Source organism: Heteronotia binoei, chromosome 2 (genome assembly GCF_032191835.1).
Source record: "Heteronotia binoei isolate CCM8104 ecotype False Entrance Well chromosome 2, APGP_CSIRO_Hbin_v1, whole genome shotgun sequence".
NCBI lineage: Eukaryota > Metazoa > Chordata > Lepidosauria > Squamata > Gekkonidae > Heteronotia > Heteronotia binoei.
Genome location: NC_083224.1, coordinates 146,639,635 through 146,652,604, shown reverse-complemented (window position 1 = coordinate 146,652,604; position 12,970 = coordinate 146,639,635). Strand labels below are relative to the sequence as shown.

Below are 12,970 nucleotides of genomic sequence, written 5' to 3'. Positions count from 1 at the left end.
CTGTGTCGTAATAGGTGATTTTAACTACCCGCAGATTGATTGGGTCAATATGTGTTCTGGCCGAGAGAAAGAGATTGAGTTTCTTGATGCTCTCAATGACTGTGCTATCGAGCAGATGGTCTCAGAACCTAACAGGGTTGGGGCGATCCTGGATTTGGTCCTAAGTAATGTGCAAGACTTGGTGAGAGATGTAAAAGTGATTGCACCGCTTGGGAGCAGTGACCATAACGTTATTGATTTCACCATTTGTATAAATAGAGAGTTGCCCCAAAAGACCAGCACGACCACGTTTAACTTTAAAAGGGCTAAATTCTCTGAGATGAGGAGGCATGTGAAGAGGAAACTGAAAGGAAAGGTAAATACAGTCAAAACCCTTGGGGAAATTTGGAGACTATTTAAAACTACAATCCTAGAAACTCAGATTAAAATATATACCACAAGTTAGGAAAGGCACAAACAAGTATAAGAAAAGGCCTGCATGGTTAACAATCAAAGTAATGGAAGCTGTAAAAGGAAAGAAGGACTCCTTTAAGCGGTGGAAAGCTAGTCCAAGTGAGATTAATAAAAGGGAACACAGGCTGTAGCAAATCAAATGCAAGACTGTGATCAGGCAGGCAAAAAGGGACTATGAGGAGCATATTGCAAAAAACATAAAGACCAACAATAAAAATGTCTTCAAATATATTAGAAGCAGGAAACCAGCCAGGGAGGCAGTGGAGCCCTTGGATGACCAAGGGGTAAAAGGATTACTGAAGAAGCATAGGGAAATGGCTGAGAAGCTGAATGCATTTTTTGCCTCTGTCTGCACTGTGGAAGACGAAAAGTGTTTGCCCGCTCCAGAACCACTAATTTTGGAAGGGGTGTTGAAAGACCTGAGTCAGATCGGGATGACAAGAGAGGAGGTCCTACAACTGATAGACGAATTAAAAACTAATAAGTCACCAGGTCCGGATGGCATACATCCAAGAGTTCTGAAAGAACTCAAAGTTGAACTTGTGGATCTTCTGACAAAAATATGTAATCTTTCATTGAAATCTGCCTCCGTTCCTGAGGACTGGAAGGTAGCAAATGTCACCCCCATCTTTAAAAAGGGTTCCAGAGGAGATCCGGGAAATTACACGCCAGTCAGTCTGACTTCAATACCGGGAAAGTTGTTAGAAACCATTATCAAGGACAGAATGAGTAGGCACATTGATGAACACGGGTTATTGAGGAAGACTCAGCATGGGTTCTGTAAGGGAAGATCTTGCCTCACTAACCTGTTACATTTCTTTGAGGGGGTGAACAAACATGTGGACAAAGGAGACCCAATAGATGTTGTTTACCTTGACTTCCAGAAAGCTTTTGATAAAGTTCCTCATCAAAGGCTCCTTAGAAAGCTCGAGAGTCATGGAGTAAAAGGACAGGTCCTCTTGTGATCAAAAACTGGCTAATTAATAGGAAACGAAGAGTGAGTATAAATGGGCAGTCTTCACAGTGGAGGACGGTAAGCAGTGGGGTGCCGCAGGGCTCAGTACTGGGTCCCATGTTCTTTAACTTGTTCATAAATGATTTGGAGTTGGGAGTGAGCAGTGAAGTGGCCAAGTTTGCAGATGACACTAAATTGTTCAGGGTGGTGAGAAGAACCAGAGAGGATTGTGAGGCACTCCAAAGGGATCTGTTGAGGCTGGGTGAGTGAGCGTCAACGTGGCAGATGAGGTTTAATGTGGCCAAGTGCAAAGTAATGCACATTGGAGCCAAGAATCCCAGCTACAAATACAAGTTGATGGGGTGTGAACTGGGAGAGACTGACCAAGAGAGAGATCTTGGGGTCGTGGTAGATAACTCACTGAAAATGTCAAGACAGTGAGCGATTGCAATAAAAAAGGCCAATGCCATGCTGGGAATTATTAGGAAGGGAATTGAAAACCAAGCAGCCAGTATCATAATGCCCCTGTATAAATCGATGGTGCAGTCTCATTTGGAATACTGTGTGCAATTCTGGTCACCGCACCTCAAAAAGGATATTATAGCATTGGAAAAAATCCAGAAAAGGGCAACTAGAATGATTAAAGAGTTGGAACACTTTCCCTATGAAGAAAGGTTAAAACGCTTGGGGCCCTTTAGCTTGGAGAAACGTCGACTGCGGGGTGACATGATAGAGGTTTACAAGATAATGCATGGGATGGAGAAAGCAGAGAAAGAAGTACTTTTCTCCCTTTCTCACAATACAAGAACTTGTGGGCATTCGATGAAATTGCTGAGCAGTCAGGTTAAAATGGATAAAAGGAAGTACTTCTTTACCCAAAGGGTGATTAACATGTGGAATTCACTGCCACAGGAGGTGGTGGCGGCTACAAGCATAGCCAGCTTCAAGAGAGGGTTAGATAAAAATATGGAGCAGAGGTCAATCAGTGGCTATTAGCCACAGTGTGTGTGTGTGTATATGTATGTATGTATATGTATGTATGTGTGTATATATATATATATATATATATATATATATAAAATTATTTTTTGGGGGCCACTGTGTGACACAGAGTGTTGGACTGGATGGGCCATTGGCCTGATCCAACATGGCTTCTCTTATGTTCTTAGTGAGAAAACGGAAGCATCACTTTGTATAGACATTAAAGGCTCTCTGTGCATCCACTGACTATGGAGATCTTTTCAATTGCTGCTAGGCCTCCCAACCCTCCCGCCCTGACGGGGGAACCCCCGAATGTTCAGCCTCCTCCCCCGCTCTTAAAAAATCTGGGGGCGGGGGAGAGAGAACATACCTGTAGGCATCATGTTGTTTTACAGTTTGGGATCCGTTTTTAAAATGTGTCCCTTTAAGGCTGCACAGGAAACAGGAACGGCCCCTCCCTTTCTTTTCCTGTGCAGCCTTACTTTCGTTTTCACAGCGAGCAAATTCTGCTGGTAGAAGACCAAGTATGGTAAGTATTTGTGTGTGTGTGTGTGAGAGAGAGGGAGGGGGCAGGGAGGGGGGATTCCCTGGTATGGAGGCCCTCCCCCCCTTTAGAAAGCGTGTGGGGGGGACGGAAATGTCTACTAGGCACTCTATTATTCCCTATGGAGAACGATTCCCATAGAGAATAATAGGGAATTGATCCATGGGTATTAAGGGCTCTGGGGGGGGGGCTATTTTTTGAGGTAGAAGCACCAAATTTTTAGTATAGCAGCTAGTGCCTCTCCCCAAAATACCCCTCAAGTTTCAAAAATATTGGACCAGAGGGTCCAATTCTATGAGCCCCAAAAGATGGTGCCCCTATCCTTAATTATTTCCTATGGAAGAAAGGCATTTAAAAAGGCATGCTGTCCCTTTAAATGTGATGGCCAGAACTCCCTTGGAGTTCAATTATGCTTGTCACATCCTTGTTCCTGGCTCCACCCCCAATGTCTCCTGGTTCCGCCCCCAAAGTCCCCAGATTTTTTTTTTAATTGGACTTGGCAACCCTAATTGCTGCACTAGAATTAACAGAGGAGAGGGTTCTTCTGCCACAGCCAGCTGGATAGCAGAAACTACGTTACATTTTGTAAGACTACTGGAGTTACTCAGTTCAGTTTTTGGTATTAATGGCAGGCATTTATTTTAAGTTCTGCTTCATCTTGGTTCATTTAAAGGTCATGAACAACCACAGCTGAAGGAACATGAACAAGAAAGAGCAGCACTAAGTGACCTTTTTTCTTTTTCTTTTTAGAGGAACTTGTAGTTTGGGGGAGGGCGGGCAAGCTACAATCTTCGATGTTTTGTAACTTGCAAAAAAAATCTGTGTGCTGCAATGAGGGATACAGCATATCAAGTTTACAAACATCTATACACCTTGTTGGAGTAGTTGTTTTTTTCCCTAATTTTTCTTTTAAACTTGAAGGGAGAGAATAGTGAATTCATAAATATATTGATGTATGGTTCGTAAGAAGTGAAAGAGCTGCTGATTAGTTGGTATCTCTGTTTATATATTTTTGGGTTTCACCTGAAGACGACTAGAAATTGATTCTTTTGAGAAATGAAAGCCAAGATTTGCAGAACTCAACAGAAGCTGCTTGGAGACAGTACATAAATGGCAGAATCACTGTTCCCCTTTTTCTTGAAATGCCACAGCTCTATTCTAGGTTCATAATATTCAGCAGATATGAACCACTTGCTTTCAAGAATCTGATACTGCCATACTGGCCAGAATCTGGTCTTTCGTTAATTTCTTATCAATGTATCCCATTCTTAACATGACCTCATTTGTGGATAAATACAGAAACTGGAGCCAAGACAGATGATGAATATGAAGAGGAGACTGGATTTATACCCCACCCTTCACTCGGAGTCTGAATGGTTTACAATCTCCTTTCCCTCCCCTCCCCACAACAGACACCATGTGAGGTAGGTGGAGCTCTTTTGAGAACTGTTCTTGGGAGAACAGCTCTGAGAACTTGTAACTGACCCAAGATGATATCAGCAGCTGCATGTGGAGGAGTGGGGAATCAAACCCGGTTCTCCAGATTGGAGTCCACCACTCTTAACCACTACACCAAACTGGCTTTCTTTGTAGATCTTTCTACAAACGCAAGAAAAGCCTCAGGTTTGCAGAAAAATCTGAAAGAAAAAATTCATTGGGAAGTTAAAACTCTCCAAAATGATAGCAGTAGCTGTAGTGTTACAAAAGAAATGCCTTCAGTGACCACTGCTTGGTAATCACCACATTATTGCCAGCCTTCCAGACTTGACTTCTGTCAGTAAAATACAGTAGGGTCATAGAATTATAGAGTTGGAAGGGACCTCCAGGGTCATCTAGTCCAACCCCCTGCGCAATGCAGGAAATTCACAAATACTTCTCCCCCCCACACACCCAGTGACACCTGTTTCAATGCTCTGAATATGGCAAAATAATATTTTTTTTTAAAAAAAACCCCTCCAGGATCCCTCTGGCACAACTGGCCTGAAGAAAAATTGTTGCCTGACCCCAAAGTGGCCCTTCCTAGGGCTGATTTGGCCTTTGAAGGATGACTCATTGGGGCCAGGCCTGGCAGTGCCCACCAAATAACTTGCTACCACATGACTTGATTTACTGAAGCCCAACTGCTTGCTACTATTCAACAGCAGCCATCTCTTGATAGCTAATGTGGTATAGTGGTTAGAGTTTTATATAAGGATCTGGGAAAGGCAAGTTTGAATCCCCAATCTGCTGTGGAAGCTCACTGGATGACTACTTACACACACCTAGCCTTGTTGAGAGGATAAAATGGAGAAAGATGCAACGTGATTTGGGTCCCCATTGTGGAGAAAGGTGGGATATAAATTAAATAATAAATATAGCTGAAGATGGGTCAGATAAAGTTGGGTTGGTGGATAGGAGGGAGAGAAGGAAGCAAGGAAAGGGGAGAGTATATGGGGGCTCCTGCAATCCTAAATCAAATTGTAGTGGCATTCCTAGCTGATTTGGAGCCTGAGGTGGGGGGTTTTAACACCCCCTCCTTTCTTTTTTTTGCCATCAGGTCACAGCTGACTTATGGTGACCCTATAGGATTTTCAAGGCAAGAGATGCTCGGAGGTGGTTTGCTATTGCCTGCCTCCACATAATCCCTGCTTAGCTTCTGAGATATAACAAGATCAAGCCAGGCTGGGGTTGTCCAGGTAAGGGCCCCTCCTTTATATGACAAAATTATTTTCAGTAATACTCATGAAATAAAATGAATAATAATACTGGCCAGAAAATAGATTTTGGGTGGGTGGCCGTGTTGGTTTGAAGCAGCAGAACTAAGTTTGGTCTTAAAGGTGCCGCTAGACCCAAATTTTGTTTCAGTGGCCAGAAAAGAAATTCAGTCAATGACAAATTTCTTGTATTTAACTTCATATATATAAAATCATGCCAGAAACCCCCCTCCCCTCAAATTCCAGCACGCTGTTCCATCATGAGAGCCAGTATGGTGTAGTGCTTAAAAGTGTTGGACTAGGATATGGGAAAACCAGGTTCAAAGCCCCAGTCATGCCATGGAAGATTACTGGGTGACCTTTGGCCAGTCACATGACTCTCAGCCTAACCCTGACCTGGATAGTACAAAGGCAGACTCCTAGCTCTCAAAAATGGTTGGGACGGTCAGCTCTTGGGCTTCAAAAGGGAGAACAGAAGCCCTTCTAGGTGCTTACTCAGAACACCAGTGATGTGACGAATTTTTTTTTTTGCTGTCAAGTCACAGTTGACTTATGGTGACTCTCTATGGCAAGGGTGACCAAATTGTGGCCTAGGAGCCACATGTGGCTCTTTCATACATATTGTATGGCTTTTGAAGCCCCCACAACCCTGTTGGCCAGCTTGGAAAAGGCACTTCTCTTTAAATCGCTTCTCCAAGCCAATCCAGCCAGCAGCTTGGAGAATGCATTTAAAGTTCAAGTTGCTTTATTTCCACCTCTCCCTCCTCCTTCCCCTCCATCTTGTGGCTCTCAAACTTCTGACATTTATTCTATGTGGCTCTTATGTTAAGCAGGTTTGTCCACCCCTGCTCTACGGCTTTCAAGGCAAGGGACATTCAGAGGTGGTTTGCCATGGTCTGCCTCCATGTCTAACCCTGGTATTCCTTGGTAGTCTCCTGTCCAAATACTAGCTATGGCCGATCCTGCTTAGCTTCCAAGATGTGATCAGGCTAGCCTGCAGCAGACTGTGATCCTTATAATTCCTTCTAGATCTAACTGCAAGCAGAACATGCAGGGGAAACAAATTCTAATTGTAAAGGAAAAGACACTGCCATCGTTCAAGGATGCAGAAGAACAAAACAAAGAAATCCCTTTCATTCTAGGAGATGGAAGTAGAGTTTCCTAGTAGTCTGAAAGGGAGATTTAAAAAATGTGTGTATGTGAATGTATGATTCAGTTACAATAACAATTATGAACTCTTAAAAAGTAAATGCCTTGCAAGCTTTGTAACCAGTTTAAATGTGCCCACAGTCTGAAGAGTGAGCCCAAAATAAAGCTGTAAAAAAATCACTCTAGAAAGCCAACAGGAAACATAAAAATGAAACCCTGTGAAAATAAAGGTCTTGAAGCGGACAGAAACATTATTTTGCACTTCTAGGGAACCCACCCACAGTACACTTAGTTGCAGAGAGCAAACATATAGCTGGGAAACTCTTCTGCACACATACAAGGTGTAGGATTGTGGCTTTGCTAGCAAACTAACCTACAGAGCAGCAAATGCTGCAGAGAACATAAATGGAACATAATCCTGAAAAGGAATTGTGTGATACTCTCCCCCGCCCCGGTTTGTACAGATGTGATTAAGAATTTGTACTGATAAAGAAATACTGTCATGGAGCCAGAACAGGCACTTGGCCTGCAACACACTCAAGGAACCAAGTTATTAAAAATATAATCTTATTAGGTCTAGAAAAAAAGCTAAAACAATGTATCTGACACTTTATTAATAAAACCGAAACACATATTGCAAGGTGCTATTTTCCTGAAAATTGACAAATTAAGAGCATCAAAATACGATCTTCATTTTCAAATAATTTCAGTCACACAACATCCTTATGCAAAACTGAAAGTTTCTTTGGCATCCCCTTGGTGCAGTTTGAAGACAGCATAAGAGCTGGGTAGATTTTCTTGGTGTTTTTTCCAGTGCTTTTAGGCAAAGTCTATTTTTCATTACAAAATCTTCATTTTGGCTTGACTGATACATTCAGTGGTGGTGTCCTAAATAATCATTTTTCTTGAAAAATTCTGTCATTCACAGGCATTTTATTTTTTCTTTCCACCTTGTGGGCTGTGGTGAACCCACAGTAGTTTTCTAGCAAAGGAAAACAGTTCTGGATAATCATTATACTCTGTGGGCAAAATACGCAATATAACATTTGATCAGTAGTATAAAAACATTTATGGTCAAAGAAAATGATTCAGAAATTATTTTAAAAAGTCTAAAACTACATATGAAAAATAAAAAGGAAAGGAGTCTTCATTGGACGTGTACACATGAAATACATTATATGATAGTTCATTAACTTATCTAGCCAGATTAATGCTCTGTAATTTAGTGGCACTTGATTTCATGCATTAGAATTCTCTCTGAACCTCTAAAGTGCTTTAGAAGGTCCAAACCTTTACAGGGAGAAGTTGGAACATAAATTAAAAAATAACTGAATCAAACAACTACCATTGCTGGCAACACCACTGAGAACCATAAAGCAAGACAAGTACCATGTTATTCTTCTCCAGCTCTCTACCTCTGTGCAGAGTACCTATAGCTAAAGAATGTCTGATATACAGGTTTTGTTGTATATTAGCCAGAGAAGATTATCAACTTCAACAATGTCATCCCTTACCTAACTTTTTTATAGTTTAGAAATATTTGTTTTCTAATAAATAATATACAAAGCCTAAGCTGATATTGTAGCAGCTTAACCTTGCAAGCTCCTCTTTCTTTAGCAGCAGAGAAAAAAGCCGTTTGAAAAAAGAAAAGAAAAAAACATTTATTTTTGCAATCTTTACTACTACCTCATGGCTTCCTGGCCTGATTAATCTTGCTTCATAAGTCTTGCATTCTAAAGCCTTTATCACCTTGTTCCTCTCCTGTGAATCCTCGTTGGCTTCTCCACATCCTTCCTAAAATGTGGCAACACGTAACTGAACAAAATGCTCAAACTGAGGCCCAACAAAGGCTCCTCTGAGTGATGCTCCATCTTGATACACAATGTTTTTATTATTTATTTATCCCAAGATTGAACCACCTATATGGATTATGCTATTAATTATATGAAACCAATTTATAAAATTTATTCAGTTACTATCTATTTAATAATTTAAACACATACACACACAAATAACGCTGTTGTCAATGTTATCCAAATAGTAAATATTTGATTATGCTGACTGGGTCAGCCTAACACCAGCTAATCCTCTTTAAAGTAAAAAAAAAATATAGGCTTGATCCAGTTCAAAAGCTCATGAAAGGAGTCGGGGGCAGGATCTTCTACCGTCTTCCCCCAGCAGTTTGCTGTTTGTCCCCAAAATTCTCTCTAAGGGCCAGGTTGTCCCCATCAACAACCATCGACCATAGTTCAAGGGACTTAGGTCATCTTTCTGGCAATTTCACTTGCTTTAGTCCCTCTAACTGTGGGGTGTTTTGTTAATCAGAAATAGGTCAGAGGGACATCTATCAGCCCTTAGGGGAGACTTGTAGGACAAATCTATTTTGCATGCTTTTCTGTGGAATCCATCCTATGATTTGCTAATTTATAAATGAAGGTGTTCAACATGCAAATGGAATCATCTTGGTGGATAAGCAGCATTTAGAATATTTCAGCATTTGTTGACATTAAAGGAATTGGCTATTAATTACAATGCTGCCATACAGTTTTTTGCTAATAAAATCTCACAGATCCACTCCAACTTGAACTTTGGCTGGGGATTAGATCAAATGAGGTGTCCAGTGCACTGTCTTATCAGTTTATGGATACCTTTGGCTTGGTTTCCAAATAATGTTGACAGGATCTCCAAGCAATGTTAGGGGTTGGAAAATCCCCTCCACTAACTTCTTCCTACAGTAGATCAAACTTATAAAGATTTGTTTATGAGTTGGGCTCCAATAGTTGGCCTGTTGTACTGTAAGGTTACTCGGTGCTGTTTTACTATTTTGTAGCCTTAGCTCTGTAACCCACTTTTAAGACCCTGGAAGGGAGAAAAGTGGGCTAAAAGTGTCACCATAAATACACAGAATTTATATTTCAGTACCCCAGTTGTTTTCCTTTTTGTGCTACATTCTTTTACCATTTTTTTAAAAAAATCTGTAATTTTGAATGTATTTTATTAGGAAGCAAACAAAAATGTTACACGAGAAAAGAGCTACTGACCAGTGAAGGAAGCAGTCACTTCTAAATAATCTTGTTAAACTTTCAAAGTCTTCATGTGTGAAATGCAACTCTTCAAACAAAGTAGTAATGAACTGTGTATATACTGGGCTTTGCTGTGAACGCACAAAGGCAGGAATAGACTGTGACAATCTGAAACACAACAATAAATATTTTAAAAATCCATCAAATTTACAAATCTCAATAGGCACACTAGAAATGCCAAATGTTAATCAATAGTTCTGAAGGTAAGAAAGCGCCATTAAATTCTCAATATTGGCCAGTAATTGTATTGGCTGTGAGGAAAAATCCCTCGCAGAACATCGTAGTTACCACCTTGGTTGCCAGAGCACCTGGAAGAGTCGCTCACACACATCTGGCCAGAGAGTGTGAGTGAACCTATCCAGGGGGCGAAAGGGACCTATGCAGTACTGGTAGCCAGAATGCTAAGAAGGCACTCAGGAATGGAGGAGACTGCGCCGCCAGGAGCTATCCAGGCAAACGGTTTTGAAGCACTGACCATGGAATCCACCGTGGAGGGCTAACACCACACGCAGCCATCATCCTGCCAGGCCAGACTACATTCCAGTTAAGCGAACAGCTCACGTACTCGCCAGATGTCACCTGTGATTGCAAGCCATCAACCCACCCCAGGCGTGGTTAATCGTCCAACCGCCACTGTCTTTGTCCAAAGGAACTCAAGACAAAGACTGATGCCAAGTAGAAGACAGAAGAAGAGGAAGACCATCTTCAGCCTGCGCCAAGTTCCTTTGTGTAAACTGGGTGTTACCTTTGACAACAATTTGGCCCTCCTTTGTCATCCTTTGGATAACTCAAGCATACCTCCACCCAGTGATTTCCCCCATTCTTCTCTTTGTTGTCCTCTTGGAGCAACCCTGGTCCATTTCAACCTGAAAGTTCACTCAGATATCCAGGATCCAAGCCAGTTTATTGGTCAGGAGCAAGCACCCAATTAGGTGCCACCAATGAACTTTCTGTTGGCTGTCGCCCTTATGGTCACTGCGAAACCTCCCCTTTTTGGGAGGTCATGCATCAGCTGACCACCTTCCTCCTCCCTCATACCTCCCATCCCCTAAGGGCTCAAGGTAGTCCTTATAACCTGTGGACTAGCTACCCACAGGTGTGCTTCTAGCAGTATCCCAATTCCGCTGCCTAGATCCATCCCCGATTCTAAGGCCAAGTTTCGGGTCCCCTCTCCCACTTCCTCGCTCGTCGCCACTGAAGCCTTCCTTGAAGACCACGATTGGTAAATATCACCCTGTTCGTCTACCCATGTGTTCCCCTATCTCTCTATCTATTTTTCTTAGGACTGTGTGTATGATTTTATGCGTATTTTATCTTGTAAGAAAGCCTATATTTTTCTGAATAAATTTTAATTGTTTTACTTAATTAGAGTCCCTAATATTTCTAAGCATTAATTTCTGGACGTGGAATCCTGTATACACAGGCAAAAGATCCTGATTAAGCAAGGTGCCCACCTGACAATTCCCCAACCTCGTTTTGAGGGCATTTTGGCTTACATGGCCAGTGAAATTGTAATAAAAATCAAACAATGATTTTAAATTATTAAGTGAACAAGAACAATCTCCACATTCTCCTTCAGGTAACCTGGGTGGGTGGGTGGGTAACTTTGGGGAGAACAGCAAAAGACCTGCTAGATTTCCCAGCATTATATAATAGTAACAGTGCCAGACTAGAGGAAAAGAAATCTAGGTTCAAATCTATGTTGTGGTATGACGTGTACCATGACATTGGACCATTTTCTCTATGCCTAATTTACCTCATGGGGTTGTTGGGAGGATAAAAGAGGTAGGAGGTGAAGATCTGTTGCTCTGAGCTTCTTGAGGAAGGGGCAGGACATATCAAACTATCAACATGCAGATGTGTATGGATCAAACACTGGTCAAATGCTCTAGCAGCAGGAACGCACCTAGAGCTAGTTCCATATGTGAGCCACCACAGCAAACACAACTGTTTGCCCGCCTTGCCTCAACTAGGGCTGGGGCTTTTTTGGTCCTAGCCCCAACCTGGTGGAACCAGCTCCCTACTGAGATCCGGGCCCTACCTGGCTTATTAGGGCCTGTAAAACGGAGCTGTTCCGTCAGGCTTTTAGTTGAGGCTGTGGGTGTCTACTTCTTGATCTGGTTGGCCTCCCCTGTCAGTACTGTCATCTGTGCTATAAAATGGAATAATATCTGCCATCTTTATGGAATAATATTTTGTCATGATGTAAGATAGCCAGTTTGGCAATATTGTGATGACTGGAAATTTTCTGAGTGCTGTTGAGTTGTCTGTTCATAAAATGTTTTTATCGTATTTTATGGTTTTATATGTTGTACTCCGCCCTGAGCCCTACGGGGAATGGGCGGAATAGAAATAGACTAAAATAAATAAATAAACTTTAATTTTTCTGTAATTAAGATGTTTCCACCTTGACTTTTGTCCCGATATCGTGGCTATTTACTAGGATTTGACATCAAGTGCAGAAAGAATAAATCATTTTAGTTGTCCTTTTCTGCACTTAAAACAAAAGATATAGCATTGGAAAAGGTTCAGAAGAGGGCAACTAAAACCATTAAGGAGATAGAACACCTTCCCTATTAAAGACAGGTTAAAGAGGTTAGGGCTTTTTTAGCTTAGAGAAATAACCATTGAATAATGATATGATAGAGGTTTATAAAATTATGCATGTGATAGAGAAGATAAAGAAAATAAGTTATTTTCTCCCTTTCTCACAATACAAGAATTCTTGGGCACTCAATGAAATCAATAAGCAGCATGCTTAGAACAGATAAACTGAAGTACATCTTTACCCAAAGAGCAATTAACACATGGAATTCACTGCTGCAGGAAATGGTGGCAGCTACAAGCATAGACATAAGAGAAGCGATGTTGGATCAGGCCAATGGCCCATCCAGTCCAACACTCTGTGTCACACAGTGGCCAAAAAAACCAAGTGCCATCAGAAGGTCCACCAGTGGAGCCAGGACACTAGAAGCACTCCCATTATGCCCCCCCCCCAAGCACTAAGAATACAGAGCATCACTGCTCTAGATAGTTCCAACAATAAGCTGTGGCTAATAGTCACTGATGGACCTCTGCTCCATATGCTTATCCAATCCCCTCTTGAAGCTGG

General features: G+C 41.7%; 1 protein-coding gene across 1 annotated transcript in view; it reads right to left on the bottom strand.

Annotated features, from left to right (window-relative positions):
• Positions 1-7,369: 7,369 nt before the first annotated feature.
• Positions 7,370-12,970, bottom strand: part of RPAP2 (RNA polymerase II associated protein 2) — a 63,625-nt gene continuing 58,024 nt past the window's right edge. Inside the window, exons 12-13 of the mRNA XM_060232197.1 lie at positions 9,817-9,966; positions 7,370-7,794 (exon numbers count right to left, since the gene is read on the bottom strand). Of these exons, the coding sequence (XP_060088180.1) occupies position 7,794; positions 9,817-9,966 (151 nt within the window). The 3' untranslated portion in view covers positions 7,370-7,793. The remainder of the gene's footprint in view (positions 7,795-9,816; positions 9,967-12,970) is intronic.